The 23,533-nt window shown below is 41.6% G+C and overlaps 1 protein-coding gene and 1 long non-coding RNA gene across 3 annotated transcripts; one reads left to right on the top strand and one right to left on the bottom strand.

The window, feature by feature from the left end:
* Positions 1-139: 139 nt before the first annotated feature.
* Positions 140-13,510, bottom strand: LOC139039170 (uncharacterized). The gene is made up of 3 exons (XR_011492421.1): positions 13,385-13,510; positions 2,707-2,797; positions 140-1,709 (listed from the first exon to the last, which is right to left on the bottom strand). It is a non-coding gene; the product is annotated as an uncharacterized lncRNA (long non-coding RNA).
* Positions 2,572-22,227, top strand: MILR1 (mast cell immunoglobulin like receptor 1). 2 transcript variants are annotated; one of them, XM_020910530.2, is made up of 9 exons: positions 2,573-2,828; positions 6,957-7,226; positions 13,009-13,293; positions 15,411-15,521; positions 20,413-20,502; positions 21,021-21,116; positions 21,205-21,273; positions 21,874-21,954; positions 22,089-22,227. In XM_020910530.2, exons 1-8 carry the CDS (start codon positions 2,591-2,593, stop codon positions 21,924-21,926), a joined length of 1,212 nt encoding a protein of 403 aa, XP_020766189.2. In that variant the 5' UTR covers positions 2,573-2,590; the 3' UTR covers positions 21,927-21,954; positions 22,089-22,227. The 2 variants fall into 2 exon arrangements, with proteins under 2 accessions (XP_020766190.2, XP_020766189.2); XM_020910531.2 differs by lacking the exon at positions 21,021-21,116 and having other exon boundaries at positions 2,572-2,828.
* The last annotated feature ends 1,306 nt before the right edge of the window (positions 22,228-23,533 follow it).

Raw genomic sequence — 23,533 nt, 5'->3', positions numbered from 1 at the left:
ACACCCAATGACCACCACTTTGAAGGAATTCATTGGAAAAGTTCAAGGCAGTTTTCCATGTCAAATCACCCCAGAACGTCAGCCCTGTCTTGAAGGATTCCACACCAACCATTTCTAAACATCGACAAGATTTTGCAAATTATCAGAATAATTTTATTAAAGATTTTCTCAAAAATTTATATCACTCGTTGAGTAGCAAACTCGTTTATAGCATAACTTAGTTTATTTTGAGATAAACTAGGGATAGTGGAATATATTTCTAAATATTTGGTCCATGCTTTGAGTCATTTATTTATATTACCCTACTGGTTGTGACATATTTTTAATAATACCTCTGCATACTTCATAGAGGTTTCTTAAGGATTAAATGAGATGATCAGTGTAAAGCTCTTAGACAACAGAGAAGCCTAACTTTACTGTTTGTTTGACTATATTTATTTTTTTTTAATGAGTACAATCTTATCTATTTGGCTGTGTTGGGTCTTAGTTACAGCGCTCAGGCCCTCTAGCTGTGGCACTCGGGCTCAGAAGTTGCAATGCATCGGCTTAGCAGCCCCAGAGGATGTGGGATCTCAATTCCCCGATGAGAGATGGAAATCTCGTCCCCTGCATTGCAATGCAAATTCTTAACCACTGGAGCACCAGGGAAGTCCCTGGGTTATATCTATTTTTATCAAGTTTGTTGATACGATGAATTTCAGTGGACCGTGACAGTGCAGATTCGTCATGATTTGGGCCCTATGCAACGTGTCAGGTCCATGAACTTTTTTCTTTTTCCACTTGAGACTTTATATCCAATTTGCTGTGTAATCTTTGACAAACTATGATCCTTTTTGGGGGGCCTCGATAAGGTACTCCTAGTAACGTTTACTAACAGCCCTAAGAAGAACTTTCTCCAGTTTTCTTTGCTATCTTTGCTGTCTTTGCTTTCCTTTGTTGCGGTCTGCAGGCTTCCTCCCTGAGCTGAAAGTTCCACATGCAGAAATGCCCCAGACACGTCAGCTTTTCTGAAAGAGCCCCCATCCTCCTGGGCATGACAGTTCTCAGGCCAGGACGGATAAGACACTGGTGGGAAACGTCAAAACCAAAACCTCTGATTCCCTTTAGCAGAAATTCTGGTATTGAGAGTTATGCCACCAGAGATTAAACTAGTGGGGTGCTTTCCCCCCCTCTCCTCTAGTGAGAGAAATTGCCTCAATATCACCATATGATGTCACTGAGTGCTGTCTTTGCTGGAAGCATGGGTGCCTGAGAGGTAACTTTTACTGTTGGGAGGAAATAAAGGCCTTATACAAACTGAGGGCTAAGATGATTTGCTTCCAGACAGTGGCAGCAGACAGAGAGGAAGTGGGGGTAACGGCAGCAAGTTCTGGGCTCTGTTCAGAGCCCCAGTGGTGCGGGGCGGGGCATGACTGACCACAGCAGGCTGGGAACCTGGAGAGCCCAGGCAAGGAGCCCCCGGAGCAAGTTAACACTGGAGATTGGATGATGTTTTGGAAGAACCTGCACGCAGGCAGGGATGTGTCTCCCCCACGGAGAGGGTGCCTGTCCACAAGAACACAGAGACCTTCAGTGTCAACCGTGAGTGGCAACAAGAGCCAGAAACCTGGGATTCCCTGGCGGTCCAGTGATTAGCACTCTTCAGGTTCACTGCGGAGGATGCAGGTTCCCTCTCTGGTCAGGGAACTAAGATCCCACAAGTTGTGCAGCTTAGCCAAAAAAATACAAATAAATTAAGAAAAGAAAAAAAGAACCAGTAACCCAAGTGGCCCAGCCCAATCACAGCCCCCACCACTCAGGAACCCCTCACCCCCTTTCCACTCTCCGCTTCATGCTGGTGACAGCAAAATATGCATCTACTTGGCAGAGTCAGGAGAATTCTGGATTGGGTAGAAGTGAATCACAAGCCACTTCAGGGTTGTAATTTAGACACACTGAGGCTGCTGGGGCCTTGGAGAAAATTCAGAGTCCCAGGTTTCATCCCCAGGAAGCCTGGAGCAGGGCCTAGAAGCCAACATTTAACACAGGCATTTCTGCTGCCGTGTTTCTCTGTGACTCTCTCTAGACAGTCAATATTGCTCCCCAAGACTAAACCAAACTTTCCACTAATTTCCTTTTGACCCAGGCTGAATCCAAAAAGAGATGGTCAGGTGGGTTTGCGTAAAGATATTGTTGCTGTTGTTTAGTTGCTAAGTAATGTCCGATCGTTTTGTGACTCCATGGACTATATAACCCACCAGGCTACTCTGTCCATGGATTTTCCAGGCAAGAATACTGTGGTGGGTTGCCATTTCCTTCTCCAGGAGATCTTTCCCACCCAGGGATTGAACCCGGGTCTCCTGCCTTGGCAGGCGGGTTCTTTACCACTGAGCCACCAGGGAAGCCCATAGTGGCAACGCTTTTTCTTTTTCCCACTGTCCGCTTCCCTGCCAGCCTGAATTAGAGCAACCTGCCACATCCCTCTCTGCCTACAGTGCTCACAGAGGCACACAGGGTCACACCAACCAGTCATCTCACATCAGGCTAGTCCATACAACTCCGATTTCTTTAACTTGGTCGAAAAAGAGGAAGTTCTCTCTATGATTCACTGATGGGAGGCAGGGTGGCCATCAAGACTCCTTTGCCCTCCTCCCCGATTTCATTCAAGACAATGTGGGGCTATTTAAACAAGCTGTTCTTTGGGGCATTTTTCTTTCTGTCACTTACCATTTCGAAGCTTGAATCTCCAAACCAAGACGCCATGTGGAAAAAGAGTTTTCTCGTGTTCCTTTTCTCTCTTTCAATTCAAAAGGTTGCACTGGATTGTGAAAGAATGAGAAAAACAAATGGTAAGTTTCATTTACTTCTCTGTTGTACTCAAGCCGCTTTCACTGAAACGATGAGACAGTCAGCTTTAATCGTGCGCTGTCATGGGCAGGTTTCTCTGTGCTTTTTGATGAACAACCAAAGAGGAGAGTTTTTCCACTTTGTATTGTTTGTTTAAAATGAAGTGATTTTAGGGAGGGAGTCAGAGAATCTTTCCTGAGACTAAGAAACAAAATGTTGAGATTGTTTTTTTAAAACAATTTAAACGGCTTTTTCTTTCTCTGTTGTTTTGTAAAATAATTCAGGCATCACTAAAAACATATCCTGGGAGGCAGTTTATCATCATAGAGCCAGCCTGTTGTGGTCCTAACCTTGTTTCTACCCTTTTCCAGCTGGTAGTCTGGGCACATGATGAAAACCACTTTAAGCTTAATTTCTATCCTCTGTGAAGGGGGGAAAATAAAGGCACCTCCCTGGGAGGGCTGTTGTGAAGACTGAGACAAGCCATGTCCCTCAGCACAGAGCCGAGTGCATGGGGAGCCATCAGTAAATGCTAGCCCAGGTCGTGTTGTTACTATGCTGTAAAAGGTGAACGTTCTGCTATAAACAGATCCCCTCAGTCCCTCTCCCATCTCTGTGTCCAGAAGCAACCACTATTAACAGTTCTTTCCACTCCAATATCAAAGCAAACAAACTCTTCTGTGACCTGTTCTTTTTAAAATTAACATGTCCCAGACATCTATCTAAGAGGAAGTTGTAGATTTAACTCCCTTCTTTTCAACAGCTGCGTGGCATTTCACAGTAGGACTTAGTCATAATTCATTGAACCATCATTCCCTTATTGGCTGTTCCATTTTATTCCTTATCATAGAAACAGTAGTGCAGTAAACATCCTTTGTGGACACATGAGCGTGTGAGAGTTCACGTAGGATAAAATCCTAGAAGTGAAACGGCTGGGTCTAAGGGCCATGTCCATTTGAATTGTTACAGATAATGCTAAGTTGCCCTCCTAACACGCTGAACTAGTGCATGTTCACCAATGCTGACCACAGACATGGGTTAAGTGTGAGACTCTCACCCTCTCTCCGACAGTGGATACAATCAATTTTTTAAATTTGTGTCAATCTGATGAGTACAAAAATAATATCTCAATGTTGTTTTAGTTCGTGGTTGCCTCATCACTCATAAAGCTGTGCTTCTTCTCATGTTTGTTGACTATGAAAGCTCCAGCATGCCCATATAAAGGACATTTAGGGATGGCAATCTGGCTGGAAAGAGAGGTGAGGTCTTATCTTGAATCTGAACTTACATAAGACTGAGAAAATATTAATTGTCCAGATCAAAGTGTAGATTGCTAGAGTTCTTGAGGGGTCTAAACCCCTCCTCACCCAAGCCATTCCTTGAACACTATTTCTTCTTCTGGGAATTACCTATTTGTATTATTTGACCATTTCTTTGATTGTCTTTTCCTTATTAATTTGCTATTGGTTTATGTATATGAGGGTTTCCCTGGTAGTTCATATGGTAAAGAATCTGCCTGTAATGCAGGAGACCTGGGTTCCGTCCCTGGGTTGGGAAGATCCCCTGGAGAAAGAAATGGCAACCCACTCCAGTATTCTTGCCTGGAGAATCCCATGGACAAGAGGAGCCTGGGCAGGCTACAGTCCACGGAATCCCAAAGAGTCAGACATGGCTGAATGACTAACACGTTTATCTTATGTATATTAAAAGAATCCTATGCTTGTTTATGTTTTAAGTACTTTCTTCTAGGCTTTCACTTGTCTTAATTTTGCCATGGAGGAATTTAAAGTTTTAGAATAGTTATTTCTTTCAGTCTTTTCTTTATGGTTCCTATTTTGTGGGTCTTACTTGGAAGACCTTTTCCAACAGATGATATAAAAACGTTTCTGTGTATTTCTCTTAATTCTTTTATAATCTTAAATTTTAACATTAGATTTTCTGATGAGGATTATTTCTTCCCTTGGCATTTTTAAATAATAAAATACAAACACACAAGCTATCAGAGATTACTAGGATTGTGGCAAAAAGATTCAGAAGGCCATTTAGAGAGGCTATAAGAATAAAATAACTGTAATAGGTTGAGTAATAATGTAATAGGTTGAGACACATCAAATACGTTTACATCTATGAGCTCACAATGATTCTTAAACAAAAATAACAATAATAAAGGAAAAACATCTCACTGTTATAAGATACCAGGAAACCAACTCATTATTTTTTAAAATTGATCAATAACAGAAGAGAATCAAGCATTTATCCTCCCTTTTCTATACAAACCGAACCACGGTGTAACCAAAGAGTTGACAAGGGTATTTCTCTTCAGATAATTATGGGTTATAAATGAAAAAGAACTGGTATATCCCCATTTTGCAACCTCTAATGAAATTATAAGTGTGCACGTGTGTTCTCAGGCGTGTTTCTGACTCCTTGGGACCCCGTGGATTGTAGCCCTCTGTCCATGGAATTTCCCAAGCAAGAATGCTGGAGTGGGTTGCCCTGCCCTCCTCTAGGGGCATCTTTTTCACCCAAAGATTGAATCTGCATCTCCTGCCTCAGCAGATGGATTCTTTTACCCCTGTGCCACCTAAGAAGCTCAGTGAAATAATGCTTCTGGGTAACCATTGTCAAAGCCTGCTAACAAACAAAAGAGAGAGATAATCAGACATTATGTGCCTCCTAATGGAAGTACATCTACCCCCTAAGTTGCATTCTTGCTAAATAAAAGCTAATCTGAATTTCATCAAGCCTCGGGACAGGAGATAGAACATGGTAAAGGAGCACCCTGCGAATGTAATTAAAGAAATCCAGACCATGGAAAACACTTCAGAACAAACAACTTGCTATCTTCAACAGATAAAGTGCAGGGGGAATAAAAGAGACGGAAAGATCTATCGATGAAAAAAGACATAAGAAACATTTCAACTAATTACAACAGATCACCATGGATCCTAAAAGAAAAATCAGACAGTTGGGGGAATTTGAACAGTAACTAGATCCCTGGTAATATTTTTTAAGTATTGTTAATTTTCAGGTGGGATAATGGTATTATTATTTTTACCAAAGAGTCCTTACTTTTTAGAGATAAAAACTATTAATACGAATGTCCTCCAGCCAAAGATCACTGGAGACACATGTGTAGTTGAACAAAGTTGGGTTTTGAGGGAAAATGTGTACCATGGGAATGAGCAAGAGGGCCTCCTTGAGTAAGATTTGTGTTAGGTAACTTGGAGGAAGATTTGAGGCAGCAGGATTTACTCTGAATTGGATTGTCTCTCTCTCTTTTTTTAATTTATCTAGTTTCCTGACCAAGTATCAAACCCGGGCCCCCTGCATTGGGAGCATGGAGTCTTAGCCATTGGACCACCAGGGAAATCCCTGAATTGAACTCTTTTAGGAAATGGAAACAGCGACACGGTTGGGAATCTTAGTAATTCTTATCTGATGACCAGTGTGAGACTGATGCATGAAGCAGAGCCCCCAAGGCCAAGGCTCTGGGACAACCTAGACGGATAGGGAGGGGAAGAGGGTGGTGGGGGTTTCAGGATAGGAGGATACATGTATAAGCTTTGGCCAATTCTTGTTGATACAGGGCAAAAACCATAACAATATTGTAATTATCCTCCAAGTAAGATAAATTAATTAATTAAAAATAAAATAAACCTTATCTGAAAGATAAGCAGTGCAGGCAAAAACCGTGACTGATAAAGAAGCAGCTGTCAACCATACTAGCCAGTTTAGAGGGGTATTTAACCATTTTTGTGTCTTGGACAACGTTCATCTGTATTCAGACAGGAGTCATTTGGTCTTTTTGTCTCGATTTAATATGGTCATGGGGGGCCTTGTCTGGTACACATATAGAGTGTACCAGTGGCCAGTAAGTTCCAAGCCAGAACAAAAGAGCTTGGTGAGGTCACCTGTCTCTCACTGGGAGAGGCCTCTGGAGGTGCCGAGACTTCCTCACACACTGTCCAGCCTGGATGCGCAGACAAGAAATGCCCCCCACCTCTGGGAAGTTCACCAGGAAAAGAGGGTCTCCACCACCTTGACCCACAAAATGTGGGTTGACAACCACGGGGTTATTATCATTATATGGTAAAAAGGACTTTCTCTTGTGTTATTTTGTTTTCCAGAATTCCCTTCTCCAAGTTTGTACTCACAAACGGACACAGTCATGTGGGGTCAGAATGTATCTCTATCGTGTTTCCAACAGAACAAATCACTAGAGATCACCTATTTTTTGTTTCGGGATGAGAAATGCCTGCAAACCCAGGATGGAAAAGGTGAACCCGTGACTTTTAACCTAACAATCTCAGAAGCCCGTGATCTGGGCCCCTACAAATGCAAAGTCCAAGTTGCTAACTGTGCAAAATACAGTCAGCCATTCAACTTCACACTTGTCGGTAAGTGGAACGCTTGTTACTCAGGGGCCCTGTGTTTCCTATTCTAGGGTGGACTCTCTGTTCTGTTAGTTAACACTCTCTCAAGATCCTAGCATATATGTCATTGAGATCTTGTTTAAGAAACAAGATCACTTGTTTCTTCATAATTCCATTTCACTTTCTCTCCCAAAGATGTTTAGTCATTTCAGATGATAATAGGCTGATGGCCTAAGACTAAAAGTCTTACATCAACAGTTGAGAAAGTTGTTGAAATCCTTTCTAAATGCTTTATTCTGGATTCTTGTCATATAGGCACACACGAAAAAAGACTTTTTCTCTGAAGATTCAAGTAAGAAGTCTTAGAACCAGTATTGGACCCCGTGGCAAGGGTCTTCAGAGCCCCAGACTTTCCCCAGCTCCTTCTCTTTACGACGGCCATTGGCCAGCATTCTTCCTGCCCAGCCACCTCTTTCCCTCCCCTTCCCCCGCACTACCCTCAGCTTGTGGGATCTCAGTTTCTTGACCAGGGCTTGAACCCAGGCCACAGCAGGAAAAGCCCAGGATCCTAACCATTAGGCCCCCAGGGAACTCCCCAACCACATCTTCTCTCTCCCATCTTCCCACCCCAAGCCTCTCACAGCCTAGCATTAATGGCCTCATCCATGATAGTGACCTTGATATTGGACTGCTGGGCGAGGGAGAGAGGGTTTCCGGGTAATACGTGTACCTGGAGTCTTCCAAACAGAGGACCCCTGACTTACTGATCGAGTATTTGAGTGATTCTCTGGGTCTGTGCTCTCTTGCATGGTAGCCACTAGCCACATGTTGTTATTTAAGTTTAAATTCGTTAGTTAAAATTAGGTGAAATTAAAAAATGCAGTTCCTCCATCTCGTTAGAAATACTTCAAGAGCCCAGAAGCCTTAGGTGTTGTGTGGCTGTTGTATTAGACAACACAGACACAGAACATATCCGTCATCACAGAAAGTTCTATTGGATGCCTCTACTCAGGTCAATGGTTCTTAGCTTTTTAGGTTATAACCATTTTAACAGTGTAATGATAGTGATGGATACTACCATCCATACTAACTTCCCTGAGATGTTTTCATGAGACTACCGATGCAAACTTCTGCAGAAGACTACAAGGGATGCCATGGACTCTGGGTTAGGGCCATCTCAGGGACTCCGCTGGCACTACAGTGGTTAAGACTACAGGCCTTCAGTATAGGGGGCACAGGTTCGTTCTCTGGTCCAGGAACTAAGAGCCCACATGCTGTGTGGCACAGCCAAAATTTTTTTTAATTAAATAAAAAAAAAAAAAAAAAGAACCAACCATCTTAGGACAAATTTGAACACAAACTCAATTGAAGCCATAACTGTAAAAGAAATGTAAAAAGAAGACAACCATGTAAACAAGGTCTAGGATGTGGTACATAATGTGAGGGCAGTGCCCTAGCTGATAATATTCTCTGGTGGTCAGATTCCTGCTGGACTGGGCCTGGATTTGCAGAAAAAGCAATGCATGGGGCATCAGGGAACCCATGTATACCCCTAGCTTCCTGTGCAAGGCTGAAGCCTTAAATCAATGGATTTAAAAAAAAAAAAACAACCCAGTCTTCATTTCCTGAGCATCTGTCCCACAGATAGGTGTACAGTCTTCCCACATCCTGCCTTCAAAGTAAATGCATGCACTAGTTTCCTGCAATGTGTTTCCAGCAGTAATTCCACTGTCTGATAGAATTTTTTATAGATTATAAACCTGTATCATCTTCATTTAAGTCAGACTAACATCTATTGAGTGCCTACCCCATGTGAATAACTGTCTTGCATGCTGCCAGAGTTTCGATGACACCTAAATCATGATCTTGTTCCCAACTCAGTAAGGAATATGAGCCATGAATACAGATTCATTCATCTTTGATCCACTCATTGAATATTTAATGATATCCCCAATGTGCCAAGCCCTGGATATACATTAGTTCTTGCCTTGGTGGAGCTTATAGTCTAATTGAGGTGGCATGAAACCCAAGTACCCAGTCAAATAAATTCATAATCACAAACTGTGTTGACGGTTACAAAGAAAAAGAAACTGGCACAGTGATGGGGTTCTAATTTTTGGCTGCCCAGGAGTCTTAGTGGTGGCATATGGAGATCTAGTTCCCTGACCAGGGATTAGACCTGTAGGGTCTTAGCCACTGGACCACTAGGGAAGTCCTGGCATATGGGTTCTTTACCCCTAGCACCACCTGGGAAGCCCAGATAAGATAGTTATAGAAGAAGAAAAAAAAAAAGATAGTTATGGAAGGACTTTCTAAGGGGATGGCATTTCAGGGGACCCCTGAAAGATGAGAAATGATTTGCTACAGTGAAAGAAGGCTCTAGTCAAGGGACAATACCTGTGCTGGGGGCTCTACCCTGAGGAAGAACTTGGCTGTTGGGAAGGGTGTAATATGCCACTGGTATGGCTGGAGGTCAGATGAGGGGACCGTGACCTCAAGTAAGACTGGAAAGGGGAGGGGAGAGCCAAATCAGACCTATGACCCCATTTATCATCTTTGAAGTTAATTCTTCCTGGGTGGGGCAGGGCAAGGGTAGAGGCTGGGGATTGGCTGGGAGGCTTTTGCAGTCATCCAGGCGACAAACAGTGGGGAGATGGAAAGGAGTGGACGGGGTCAGAACAGACTTTGGAGGGAGAAACAACAGGGCTTGCTGAGTGATTAGGTTTGGAATCATAGGTAGTAAAGGTGAGGAAGGAGTCAAGAATGACTCTCAGGTGTCTACTGTGATCAGTTGATGGACAGTCATTTACTGAGAGGGGCAAAAATAGAAGTTGTTCAATGGGTATAAAATTTTGGTTATAGTTAACAATGCTGTACTATGCACTTAAAAATTTGTTAAGAAGGTAGATCTCTACAAATGACCCAGTTTCATTCATTTTTATGACTGAGCAATATCCCATTGTATATATGTGTACAACATCTTCTTTATCCATTCATCTGTCATTAGACCTGTCAGTTGCTTCCATGTCCTGGCTATTGTAAACAGTGCTACAATGAACATTGGGGTACATGTGTCTTTTTGAATTATGGTTTTCTCCAGATAAATCCAGTAGTGGGATTGCTGGGTCATATGGCAATTCTATTCCTAGTTTTTTGAGCAAACTCCATACTGTTCTCCATAGTGGCTGTATTAATTTACATTCCCACCAACAGTGCAAGAGGGTTCCCTTTTCTCCACACCCTCTCCAGCATTTATCATTTGTAAACTTTTTAAAGAAAAATACTAATTTATTTATTTGGCGGCATCAGGTCTTAGTTGCAGCACATGGGATCCTTGTTGCATCGTGCGGGATCTTTCATTGTGGCACACAGATTCCAGAGCCCTTGGGTTCAGTAGTTGGGCTCCTGGGCTTAGTAGCCCGGTAGCACATGAAATCTTAGTTCTCCAACCAGGGATTGAATCCACGTCCCCTGCATTGTAAGGTAGATTCCTAACCACTGGATCAGCAGGGAAGTCCCTATAGTTTGTACAGTTTTTGATGATGGCCATTCTGACCAGTTTGATGGACCTAGAGTCTATCATACAGAGTAAAGTCAGAAAGAGGAAAAAAAAATCATGTATTACTGCATATATGTGGAATCTAGAAAAATGGTACAAACAAACCTATTTGCAGGGCCGGAATAGAGACACAGACACAGGGAACAGATGTGTGAATATGGCAGGGTGGGATGAACTGGGTCATTGGGATTGATGGTGTGTGCTCTGCCACGTGTAAAACAGATAGTGGGAACCTGCTTCATGGCGCAGGGCGCTCCGCTCAGGGCTCACCCTAGAGGTGTGGGACAGGGGTGTGCTAGAAGGAAGATCCAAGAGAGAGGGGCTGTATGTATACATAGAGCTGATTCACTTCATGGTACAGCAGAAAATAACACGTGCTAAAGCAACTATACTCCAATTTAAAAAAAAGAACCTACGGTATAGACAGGGAACCCTATCAATACTCTGTAATGAGCTCTATGGAAACTGAGAGAGTGGATACATACATACATATATATATATGTATGTATATATATAACTGATTCAGTTTGTTGTAGAGCAGAAACTAACACAACATTGTAAGTCAACTATAATCCAATAAAAAATAATTTAAAAAAAAGAAAAAAAAGAAGGTAGATCTCATGTTAACTGTTCTTAGCACAAAAGAACTAAATGAATGACTGAATGAATGAAAACATTTTTTAAAAGAATATAATTTTATTAATGTTTATCTACCTACCGATTGATTCATTAACTAGCAGATTAACTAGAGTTCAGTTTCAAGAGGTTATGCTTGAGGTGGCCAGGAGACATTCAAGTGGATCATGAAATAAGAGGCAGAAAAAGTAGTATGAGGATGGGATCAAGTGCTGGAGGAGACAGAAGAGGGAGAACTTTTGCCTGGAGGATTTAGGAAAAGTTTAATGGGGAAGGTGGCATCTGAAAGAGCCTTAAAGGACTCCTTTAATTTAAAAAACAGAACTGATTTATGGAAGAGTTACAACTCCCTTCCCTTGATCACAGTGATGCTGTGATGCCCTTTACCAGTCCTTTTACAAACTCTGAGGGAAGTTTACATCTTTCCACTAAATTTAGATATCAACCCTTATTCTAGTTTGAGTCATCTTATCTCAGAGAGAAGTCCATGCTCTCTGCTTCATCATGAATACTTCAATTCCTGAAAGTTGCAGGAAGTAGATTTCAGGAAGTAGTTTTTCGTAGGAAGAACAGTCTATTGATGCTGTTCCCAAACAAAGTTGCTCTTTGAGGCTCCCATTCCTGGGTACCACTCTGTCAAGGATGCTGCCACCGGGATTCCTGCTCAGGGGAGGGAGGGATGGAGCAAGAAGACTCTAATTTGTTAGTTTCTTTCCTTTGACTTAGACAATGAAACATGTTTCATTGTTTCTGCACCCAGTTGTCAAATTGGCACACTACTGTTAAAAACAAAAGTATCTGCTTGGGAGTTGGCCCTGGCTCTGCCATTTATTAGCTATGTGGTCTCTGAATTTCAATGGACTCATCTGTGGAATGAGCTTAATGCTGTCCACCTTGTGTGCTGCTGTGAAGTGAACTAAGATAACGTGGGTAGTGACCCCAACACATGAAGGATACTCATTATCTTTCTTTCCCTATAATCCTGCTTCATTAAAGAACTATATAACAAATTACAGAGCTGGATTCTCCCATGAAGTATGGTATGATCTGACAGAGCCTACCAGACTCACTCGTTTCTGGTCAAGAATTTCCCTTAACCCTATTTATCAGGGTTACTTCCTGTTTCGGGGAGGAACTGGAAGATGACTCAACAGCTGAATTCTACAAATGACAGTACAGTGAGAAAAGATGGTATTTTTAGATTTCCTTGATTTAAAAAAAAAAATTGTTATCTTACAAGGATTAGGACTAAAAGCACCTCTCAACTACATACTTGAAGCTGGATCTTTGACAAAATTATACCATCAACCACAAACAAATGGTGAATTCTGATAAAAGGCAAGCTTGCACTCCAGCTCCTCAAAGCAGAGAGATGCTCTCCACTCTCTGGCTTTCTCAGAACCTGGTTCATGCCAGGATACATGGGATTAACCACATACCTGTTGATCTTTCCCCATGGAGCTTCTTGTGAGCAGTTTGACTTCACAAAATGGGTGTCGTTCATTTTTGGGTGAACAGCCAGGAATAGAGTAGGGTTTCCATCCATGTTTGTGGACAGAGTGAGGAAATCCAATCTGCTTAGCCATTTAACGTGCATTTTCATTTTTCTAGACCCAGTGACTGCACCAGTGCTGAACATTAGCGTCATTCAAACAAAAACAGACCGATATATAGCGCTACGCTGCATCTCATTCAACGGCTCTCTGCCCATCGATTATATTTTTTTTGAAAAAAACATCAACATATCACCAGTTATTTCCAAGAATGTAAGGAAGCCTGCTGAATTTAACATAACCGAGAGTAACACTGCAGAAGTGAAAGAGTACAGGTGTAAAGCTAATAACAGATTGCCTAACCATGCAAAATACAGTCAACCTGTCACCATAGCCTCAACAGGTAAGGGCTACCTGAACTCGTTCAACAGGGTCTGGATTTACTTCCAGAAACTGCAGCCTCTCCTCTGTCCACCATTTCCCACTTTGCTCACCTGCTTCTAAGTGCTTTTCCTTCTGTAGGGTCCATATGCTCTGATGGGGCTGCTTTCTGCCATAAAGGAACCATAGAAAAACCTAGAGAGTGGGGCAGGAAGCGACCTTGCAGTAAGACTTCCTGAACTGACTGTTTCCTGCTCAGGTTCTAAGCAATCACATTAGAATTTGTAGCTCTCTTTGTTTTCACTTCCTTTTTTTAAGCACTATTTTCATTTATTTATTTGTTGTGATCGTGCTGGGTCTTCATGGCTGTGCACAGGCCTTCTTTAGCTCGTTGCGTTCTCTAGTGGCAGCAAGTGGGGGCTACTCTTCGTTGCAGAGACGAGCTTCTCATTGCAGTGACTTCCCTTGCTGTGGAGCACAGGCTCTACGCACGCGGGCTTCAGTGGCTGCAGCACGAAGGCTGAGAAGTTGTGCTGCTCTAGGCTTAGGCATGTGGAATCTTCTCGGACCAGGGATCGAACATGTGTCCCGTGCACTAACAGGCGGATTCTTATCCACTGCGCCACCAAGGAAGTCCTGCATCTCTTGAAGCTGCTGGGGTCTCTTGATTTTCCTGTGCTTTTTAAAATCATTAAAAAATAAAAAATTTAAAAAACTCACTTCTAACACCAGTACCTTCCTGTTTGGCTGTTGAATGCCCTGCTGGCAATGCTTGGTGAATCTAGATTTCTCTATTGGGGGCAAGAGCGGCTCCTGTCCCAGTCTTGTGTTTCGGAAGATGCTGCCTGGATTCTTCTCAACCACACACTTTCCAATCAGCTTCCCATAAGCCATAGGGATGCCTGCCTGGACCTTGTATCTCTACTTTTCTGTACCTCACTCTAGTTTCCTAGACCTGAATTCCCTACCCCATCAGATCAGAACCCACCTCCCAGGGCCTGTGCACATCTCTTTCCCGGCTCGTCCTCCCAAGGGCAGACCACCGTGAGGATGTGAGCACTCCTGGACTCAAGCCAAGGGAGCTATTTGTGGGGGGTGAGGGACGACATTTGGCCATGCAGGCAGGGGCTGTCTATGTGTTTGTCAGGTTCCTTAGGGCGCGAATCAGAGCCTGGGTGGGATGGGACCAGGCCAGAGCTAGAGCCAGTTCTCTTTACAATGTCATGTTTCAGCACAGAACTCCGAGTCTGAGAATTCCAGATTTAAACCTACCCTTAGAGACGTCCCTGGCCGTCTAGTGGTTAAGAATCTGCATGGGTTTGATCCCTGGTCAGGGAACTGGGACCCCTCAGGGTGCATGGCCACAAAATTAAAAAAACAAAAACCTGGCCTGATGTAAGGGACACTGGTCAAGGTGGGAGGAGAAAAAAAAATTAGGTTATCAAGGGTAACAGGCACACAGGGCATTAAACACCTCATCCTCAGAAGATCAGAGCCCACATCTGGGTGTTCAGTGAATTCTAACAAGTGATGCAGCCTGTAGGAGTCAGGCCCCAGAGTCAGCCTTTTGCCTACAAATCACTGCCTTCCATTCACTAGCTGTGTGACCTTAGAAAAGTCATATACTCTTATTTAATTGTAAAATGGGAACTTTACTTAATTGAGTCTTATTCTACTTAATTGTAAAATGGGAATAATACCAATGAGATACATAAGGCAATGCACATAAAGTACTTAACACAATGTCTGCACATAGTCAATAATAAGTGACAGCTGCCGGGTAACGTAGATCATGCCAACATGACTAAAGACTTTGCCTGGCAAATGGCCAGGCTGTTCTCAGATTTATGACCCTAATGATGTAGACAACAATCTGTCTGTTAAATGCTGTGCTGATTTTTTTCCCCTGTAAATGACCCTTGGTGGAAGATGGACTTGGTATGACTTTTAGAACTTCATTAACAAGTTAATTCTCAGGTGCTACAGGTGTCCACATAGGGCAGGGACCCAGGGTTCATGGTATCTTGGCTAACTTGGGAGACAGTCATGATCGACCTTTCCAGAACATTCCACAATTCAGTATCATTGGAAAAGCAGGTTGTGCAGTGACCAGTGAATGCTGTCTTCTTCTTCTTTCAGGAGGAGACTGCGGTCCATTCTGCCTGCAGTTCCTGCTTCCGGGGTTATTACTGGTGCTAATAGTAATCATCCTAATTCTAGTATTTTGGATGCTACCAAAGTACAAAGCAAGTAAGTTCCTTAGGAGCTTTGCCATTGTTTTCCCTGGTGGCTGAGACAGTTAAGAATCTGCCTGCAATGCAGGAGACCCAGGTTCAATCCCTGGGTGGGGAAGATCCCCTGAAGAGGGGAATGGCTACTCACTCCAGTATGCTAGCCTGGAGAATCCATGGACAGAGGAGCCTGGCAGGCTATAGTCCTTGGGGTCACAAAGAGTTGGACACGACTGAGCGACTAATATTTTCACTTTCCCTGGATTTTGGAGACAGACAGCAGGGGAGAGGGTAAGGAGGAAGGGAAAGGAGAATCAGAAATGGGACGTGAAGAAAATGAAAAGAGAAGGAAAAGACGCAAAATGAGAAGATAACGAAGAACTTCCCAAACTGTTCACATTTAGCACAGTTCTCTTTTCTCTGGTGAAGCCTTCCCTATTTAGATTGCTCGTGGGTGTGTTACCTGTGCAGTCACATAGGACCCCGCGCTAAGAAGACATTTTAATGCTCTGATGTCATTGTCTTAAAATCTGTAATACCTTTTTACCTTTTTTTTAATTTTTAAAAAATTCTTTTTCAAAATTGTGGTAAAATATGCATAACAATAGAATTTCCCACCTTGGCCATTGTTAAGTATACAGTTCGGTGGCATTAAGTACATTCACATTCCTGGGCTACCGTCACCAGCCATCCACTTTTTCACTTCGCAAATATGACACTTTGTACCTGTCAAACAGTGTAAGTCCCTATTAATTTCTCTCTCCTCCCAGCCCCTGGCAAACACCATTCCGATTCCTGTCTAAGAATTGATTTTAGAAATCTCATGTAAGTGGAATCACACCATATTTGTCCTTTTGTAGGTGGCTTCTTTCATTTAGCACAATGTCCTCAAGGTTCATCCATGTTGTATACATGTCAGAATTTCCTTCATTTGGGGGGACTTTCCTAGTGGCCCAATGGTTAGAACTCTGCACTTCCACTGCAGGGGGCACAGCTTCAATCTGCGGTTGGGGAACTTAGATCCCACAAGCCTTGCGGTACAAAAGATTTTTTTTCTCCTTCATTTCAAAAGCTGAATAATCAGTTATATATATGTGTATATGTATTATACACACACAAGTGTATATACATAATACAAACTTTGTTTATCCATTCATTCATTCGTCAATGAACTCTTTCTTCAGAAAAAATCCCCAGAAGTAGAATTGCTGGATCATTTTTATTTATTTATTTTTTTTTGAGACTCCTCCATGCAGTTTTTCATAGTGGCTGCAACAATTTACATTCCCACCAACAGTGCATGATGGTTCCCTTTAAGATGCATCCTTGTCAACACTTGTTACTTGTTACCTTTTTGATGGTAGCTATTCTGAGATGTGTGAGGTGGTATCTCTTTGTAGTTTCAATTTGCATTTCCCTGATGATTAGTGATTTCGAACATCTTTCCATGTGCCTGCTGGCCATCTGTATGTCCTCTTTAGAAAATGTCTATATAATTCCTCTGCCTGTTTTTAAATTGCATTGTTTGGTTTTCTGACGCTGAGCTCTATGAGTTCTTTGTACATTTTGGATATTAACTCCTTATCAGGCATGTCATTTGCAATATCTTCCTTCATTCAGTAGGCTGCCTTTTCGCTTTGTTGATAATTTCCTTCACTGTTCAAGCTTAATGTAGTCCCATTTGTTTATTTTTGCTTTTACTTCTCTTGCCTGAGGAGACAGGGCCAAAAAAAGTATTGCTAAGACCAGTGTCAAAGAGCATACCACCTACGTTTTCTTTTATGTGTTTTATGGTTTCTAATCTCACATTTAGGTTCTTAATCCACTTTATTTTTATAGATGGTGTGAGATAGTAGTCCAGTTTTATTCTTTCACATACAGCTGTCCAGTTTTCCCAATACCATTTATTGAAAAGACTATCTTCTCCTGACTGTATATTCTTACCTCCCTTGTAAATTAATTGACCATATAAGTAGGGGTTCATTTCTGGGCTCTCTAGTCTATTTCATTGATCTATGTGTCTGTTTCTGTGCCAGTCCCATACTGTTTTGATTAATGTGCCTTCAAAGTACAGTTTGAAATTAGAGAATATGATACCTCTAGCTTTGGTCTTTCTCAGCATAGGTTGTTTTGTGTTTGCAAACAAATTTTAGAATTATTTGCCTAAATCTGTGAAAAATCCCATTGTTAATTTGACAGGGATTTCATTAAACCTGTAGATTGCCTTGGGGAGTACAGCCATTTGCAATATTAATTCTTCCAATCCATAAGAATGGTATATCTTTTCATTTGTTTGTGCTGTCTTCAGCACAAACAGCACTGATGAATTTCCTTCATCAGTGTCTTATGGTTTCCCAAGTACAGGTCTTTTACCTTCTTGGTTATATTATTCCTAGGTATTTTATTCTTTTTAGTACAGATAGGATTAATTTCTCTTTCAGATAGTTCATTGTTGGTGTATAGAAATGCAACTGATCTCTGTATATTATTAATAATTTCATATACTGCAACTTTAGCTGAAATCATTTATTTGTTTCAATAGTTCTAGTTCTTTGGCGGTGTCTTTAGGATTTTCTCTATATAGTGTCATGACATCTGCAGTGACAGTTTTACTTTTTTTTTTCCAATTTTGATTCCTTTTTTTCTTCTTGTCTGATTGCTGCGGCTGACTCCCAATACTATTGTAAATAAAGGTGGCAAGAGTGAGCATTTTTGTCTTCTTCCTTATCTTAGAGGAAATGCTTTTGGCTTTTCATCACTGAGTATAATGTTAGCCATGGGCTTGTTATATATGGTCTTTATTATGTTGAGGTATGTTCCCTCTGTACTCACCTTGTTTAGTTTTTATCATAAATCGATACTGAATTTTGTCAAAAGCTATTTCTGCATCTATTTAAATAATCATATGGCTTTTATTCAATTTGTTAATGTGGTGTATCACACTGACTGATTTGTGGATATTGAAATACTGTGTGGTATATCACACTGATTGATTTGTGGATATTGAAATGTCCTTGTATCTCTGGGATAAATCTCAATTGGTCCTGGGGTCTAACTCTTTCAATGTATTGTTGAATTTGGTTTGCTAATATGTTGTTGAGGATTTTTGCATCTACATTCATCAGTGATATTGGCCTGTAGTTTTCTTTTTTTTCTGGTGTCTTTGTCTGTACTTGTTGTTTGGGGTTTTGTTGTTGTTCATTTTGGCTGCACCAGGTCTTAGGTGTGACACTTTGGATCATTTTTTTTTTTTTTTTCAGTTGCATCATGTGGGATCTTAGTTGCACCACGAACGATCTAGTTCCCTGACTAAGGACTAAACCCAGACCCCCTGCATTATGAGCTCAGAGTCTTAGCCACTGGACCACCAAAAAGTCCCTGTCATTGTCTGGCTTTGAGATCCGGGTGATCCTGGCCTTGTAGAATGAGTTTGGAAGGGTTCCTTCCTCTTCAATGTTTTATACAGTTCACCTGTGAAACCATCTGGTCCAGGATTTTTATTTGTTAGGAGTCTTTTAATTATTGATTCCATTTCATATTGAGTGGTAATTGGGCTGTTTATATTTTATATTTCTTTCTGAGTTAACCTGAGGAGACTGTATATTTTAGGAATTTATCCATTTATTCTAGGTTGTCTGTTTCATTGGTGTGCAATTGTTTATCATAATCTCTTATGACCCTTTGTATTTCTATGGTTATCAGCTGTAACTTCTTTCATTTTTTTTTAAAATTTCTTGGACAATATAATACGGAATTTACTTCCATGGAGAATTATCAGTGAAATCCTTTAAAAGCATTCCTTTTTTTTTTTAACTGAAGGATAATTGCTTTACAATGTTGTGTTGGTTTCTGTCATACAACAATGCAAATCAGTCATGACTATATGTACATCCCTCCTTCTGGAGCCTCCCGCCGATTCCCTACTTCTTCCATTTTTTATTTTACTTATTTGAGCCCTCTTTTTTCTTGATGAGTCTAGCTAAAGGTTTATCAATTTTGTTTGGCTTTTCACAGAACCAGCTCTTCATCAATCTTTTCTACTGTTTTCTTTTAGTTGTTATTTCACTTATTCCTGCTCTGATCTTTATTATTTCTTTCCTTCTAACTTTTCTTCTTTCCTTTGGATGTAAAGTTAGGTTGTTTATGATTTCTCTTGTTTCCTGAGATAGACTTGTATTTCAATAAACTTCCCTCTTAGAGCTGCTTTTGCTCGGTCCCTTAGATTTTGGATGGTTGTGCTTCCATTTTCATTCATCTTTGGGTATGTTTTTTTATTTCCTCTTTAATTTCTTTAGTGACTCATTGTTTGTTTGATAGTATATTGTTTACCCTCCATGTGTTTGTGGGTTGTTGTTGTTGTTGTTGTTGTTTTGGGTAGTTTTTAGTTGATTTCTAGTCTCATATGTTGTGGTCAGAAAAGATGGCTGATATGACTTCAATCCTCTGAAATTAATTGCATCTCATGAATTTTTAAACCTGGGCTCGTCTTCCTACAAAAATCTGAGGATCTTATAAAAGTGGAATTAATATTCTTGAGTACTCACCAGGGCTAAATGGAACTCAGTTGGGTAATTTAGTAGCTCTTGCAGATATTAAGAAGCTTTTTACAGGCTATTCTTCTCAGTGAAGGAAAGAAAAGATATCTCTGACCATCTCAAGCACAATCTGATAGGCAGAGGGTGTTATTTGCAGATCTGAGAAAATAAATCAGAAGGACTCCTGGCTTGAAGAAGCAGATGCTATGGTCTCCCAGCTGAGCCCACGATTTCCCTTTAATAGACAACACTTTAGGCCATCTGAGAAGGTCATTCTTCCAAAACTTTGGGGAATTCTGCTCCATAGAGGAGCAGGGGAAAAAAAAGATGTGGCTGAATTGGTTTATTTTAATGATTCTGCACCAACTTACGTAGGAAAAGCGATGAAAGATAGTGTACCCAGAGTCTACGGAAATACACCCATGGAAGCTGGAATATATGCAAATGTCTGTGAAAATCAAGCAGGTAAGAGAATTTTGTTTGAGATTTTGGTTGGTTTGGGGTTTTTGTCTTCTAAATTTTTTTAAGGTCATACAGACACATGGGTAAAATACTGAAGAAGCTGAGCGTAGTGTCTCCCTCCTGCCCCAACACTCAATCCCACTTTAAAATCCTTCTACAAATATTTTATGTGTGTTTTAGCATCTAAATAAATGGTAGCGATGGTAGCATGTCATAGATATGCCATTCTACACCTGATTTTTTGAGTTAACAACGTATCTTGGAGTTTGGTTTTTTTTAATATCAGTTCAGAATGATCCACACTGTGTTCCAATCACTTTTACGATCACTTCTTAAAGCTGGCATCATTTACTGCTTTATGGTAAACAGACCCAGCGCCTTGGCCAACAGAGAGAACAACCCCAGCCAATGTTGATGCTGACTGAGGGCCAGCCTGTTCCAGGCACAGTGCTAAGTGACTCATCTGCTCTGTCTGGTGCAAACACCACTAACTCCCAAATTACATCATCCCCATTTTACAGATGAGAAGCCTGTTCCAGGCTTAGAACCAAAGCAATGTGTTTCCAGTACCCAAGATGCTAAGTACTCTGTGCAAAGTCCAGAAGTGACATGCCGTTGTAAGTGTAGCCGACTAAGCCGCTGCCCTCAGGAGATCAGAGATTCGGACCATAGACCCAGTAATTCTGTTTCTTGTCTTTTGCCCAGGGGCTGAATACTCCCAGGAGATACATTATGCTGACCCCATGTTCCAGCAGGTGGCACCAAGAGATCAGGGTGAGCCACAGTTTGGGATAGGAGACACTGTTGAAAGGGGTCAGTGGTTTCTGTGAGGCCTTCATTGGCTTTAGGAACCCAAGGATGGGATGAACGGGGGCAACAGACACACCCTAGGAAACCAATAGCAACCAGCACCACAGCGCCTAATAAATTTCATCAGGACGTGGGTGGATGGGGAGGAGGAAAGGATATGGTAGGGAGTGTATCACATAAAAAGAAATCCAGAGAGAACAATGCAAGTGCACTTCTAAAATGCTTTCAAGAATAAATCACATAATGTAGTCCAGGAAAAAAAGACAGTTAATACTTGGTTTTATCAGGCCCCCCAGCTACCAAATTAGAATTTTAAAAGAGCTTCTATAGATATATATCCAAGATTGAAGGCAAAAGGAGAAGAGGGCAGCAGAGAATGAGGTGGTTAGATAGCATCACCGACCTAATGGACACAAGCTTGAGGAAACTCTGGGAGATGGTGAAGGACACGGAAGCCTGGCATGCGGCAGTCCACTGGATTGCAAAGAATCAGACATGACTTAGCAACTGAACATCAACAACAACATCCTAAGTCTACTGAATTATTTTTCTTTTATATTACAGAAGACAGTAATAATTCTAAAGGTGGATATGTCTATTCTGAACTTGTCTTCTGAGATTTAAAGATGCAGGCTACATCTCAGGGTAAGATGCTTTTTACAAAGCTGATTTCCATAAAGAAAAAGCAAACTTGATTGATACTTTAAAAAGTTTCACCTGGTTACCCAAAGTGACTCACTGTTTTTCATGCTTAAACACTATTCCTTTGGCTTTTGCAGGTACATACAATCCTGTCATCAGACAAGAGTTTTGTTAGGTGGGATCCTGACTAATGAAAGTTTTTACATGCTTTTGCCATTTTTTGGCAAGGGCTATTTCCCCCATTTCCACACCATTTAATAAAGAATAATTTTTTGACCACTGTGTTCTTCTTAAGTGCATCCCGGAAGCTTACGACAATCATCTCCCCATCCCCATGTCCACTGAAGTTTCAGAAGCAAACACACAAACCAAAAACCATGCCTGAATTCCAAAACAAAACTTGGTGACCTTGAAAAGGTGTCTGAAGAAAACAGCACCTGCAGTCACCTCTGGAGAAAGGCAAGGTCACTCAATGAGTACCCATTTATTATCCACTACCACTAACATTTGCTCTTCACTTCCGGAAGCCTGCAAATTCATTTCTATTGATTCCCATGGACTTTCTCAGTCCTCAAGATTTAGCTCATGTCAGAGGCGTGCCTTTATGTGCTGCATTTCCGGTCAGCTCTCTGTCAAGAGGACAACCTAGGGTTGAGCTGGGGGAGAAGAGAGAAATGGATTAGTTTCCCAGGATTGCTGTAACAGATGACCACAAACTGCTGACTTAAACCAACAGACATGTATTTTCTCACAGGACTTCCCTGATAGCTCAGTTGGTAAAGAATCCACCTGCAATGCAGGAGACCCAGTTTGATTCCTGGATCAGGAAGGTCCACTGGAGAAGGGATAGGCTACCCACTCCAGTATTGGTGGGAGTGACTTAGCACACACACAGTAGATTCAGGAACTACCCAGATGATCCAGGTTGATCTTATCTTGAGATTCTTAACTTATTAATTACACCTTCAGAGACCTTTTTCTCAAGTAAGGTGATATTCACGGGTTCCAAGTGTTAGGACTTATGGGGGAGCCTCCGTTCAGTCCACTTGAGGGGCAAAAATATTTCTGGTTTGAATCTCTCATCCCAGGAGTTATAAGTGAAGTCCAATTAAAACCAAGAGGCATTTCTGGGGTTCTGGGCACAAAATAACTTGGCCAAAATTGCTCCACTCTGTTCTTCGGGGGTGGGGGGGTTGCCTGAACCTCAGTCTTAACTATTCTCAACAATGGACTTCTGGCTAGAAAAATCATAGTTATCAGCTAATTAGACACTAACTCTGGAACACCCTTGGGGCCGGTATTGTTAACCTGATTTTACAGGTAAGGAAACCGAGGCTTAGATGAGGTAAGTAATTTCACAGGGTCATCCCCAGCTTGGTAAGTGCTTGAACTGGGACTTAAATCCCAGCAAAGAACGACAGCAGCACTGGCTTGCAGGAATGCATATTCAGGGTGGGAAGGGCTACGCTGTACACACAGGTCCAGACGAATCTGAGGATTTTGTTGCCATAAAGCAGCATTCATGAGCTTAATTTCCCCTTCTTTCTGTGGATATTTTTATTGGTTTGGCCAATAAGTTCAT

Source organism: Odocoileus virginianus, chromosome 17 (genome assembly GCF_023699985.2).
Source record: "Odocoileus virginianus isolate 20LAN1187 ecotype Illinois chromosome 17, Ovbor_1.2, whole genome shotgun sequence".
Taxonomy (NCBI): Eukaryota; Metazoa; Chordata; class Mammalia; order Artiodactyla; family Cervidae; genus Odocoileus; species Odocoileus virginianus.
Note: the sequence above shows the minus strand (reverse complement) of the source record. Positions and strands in the feature narration are given on the sequence as shown.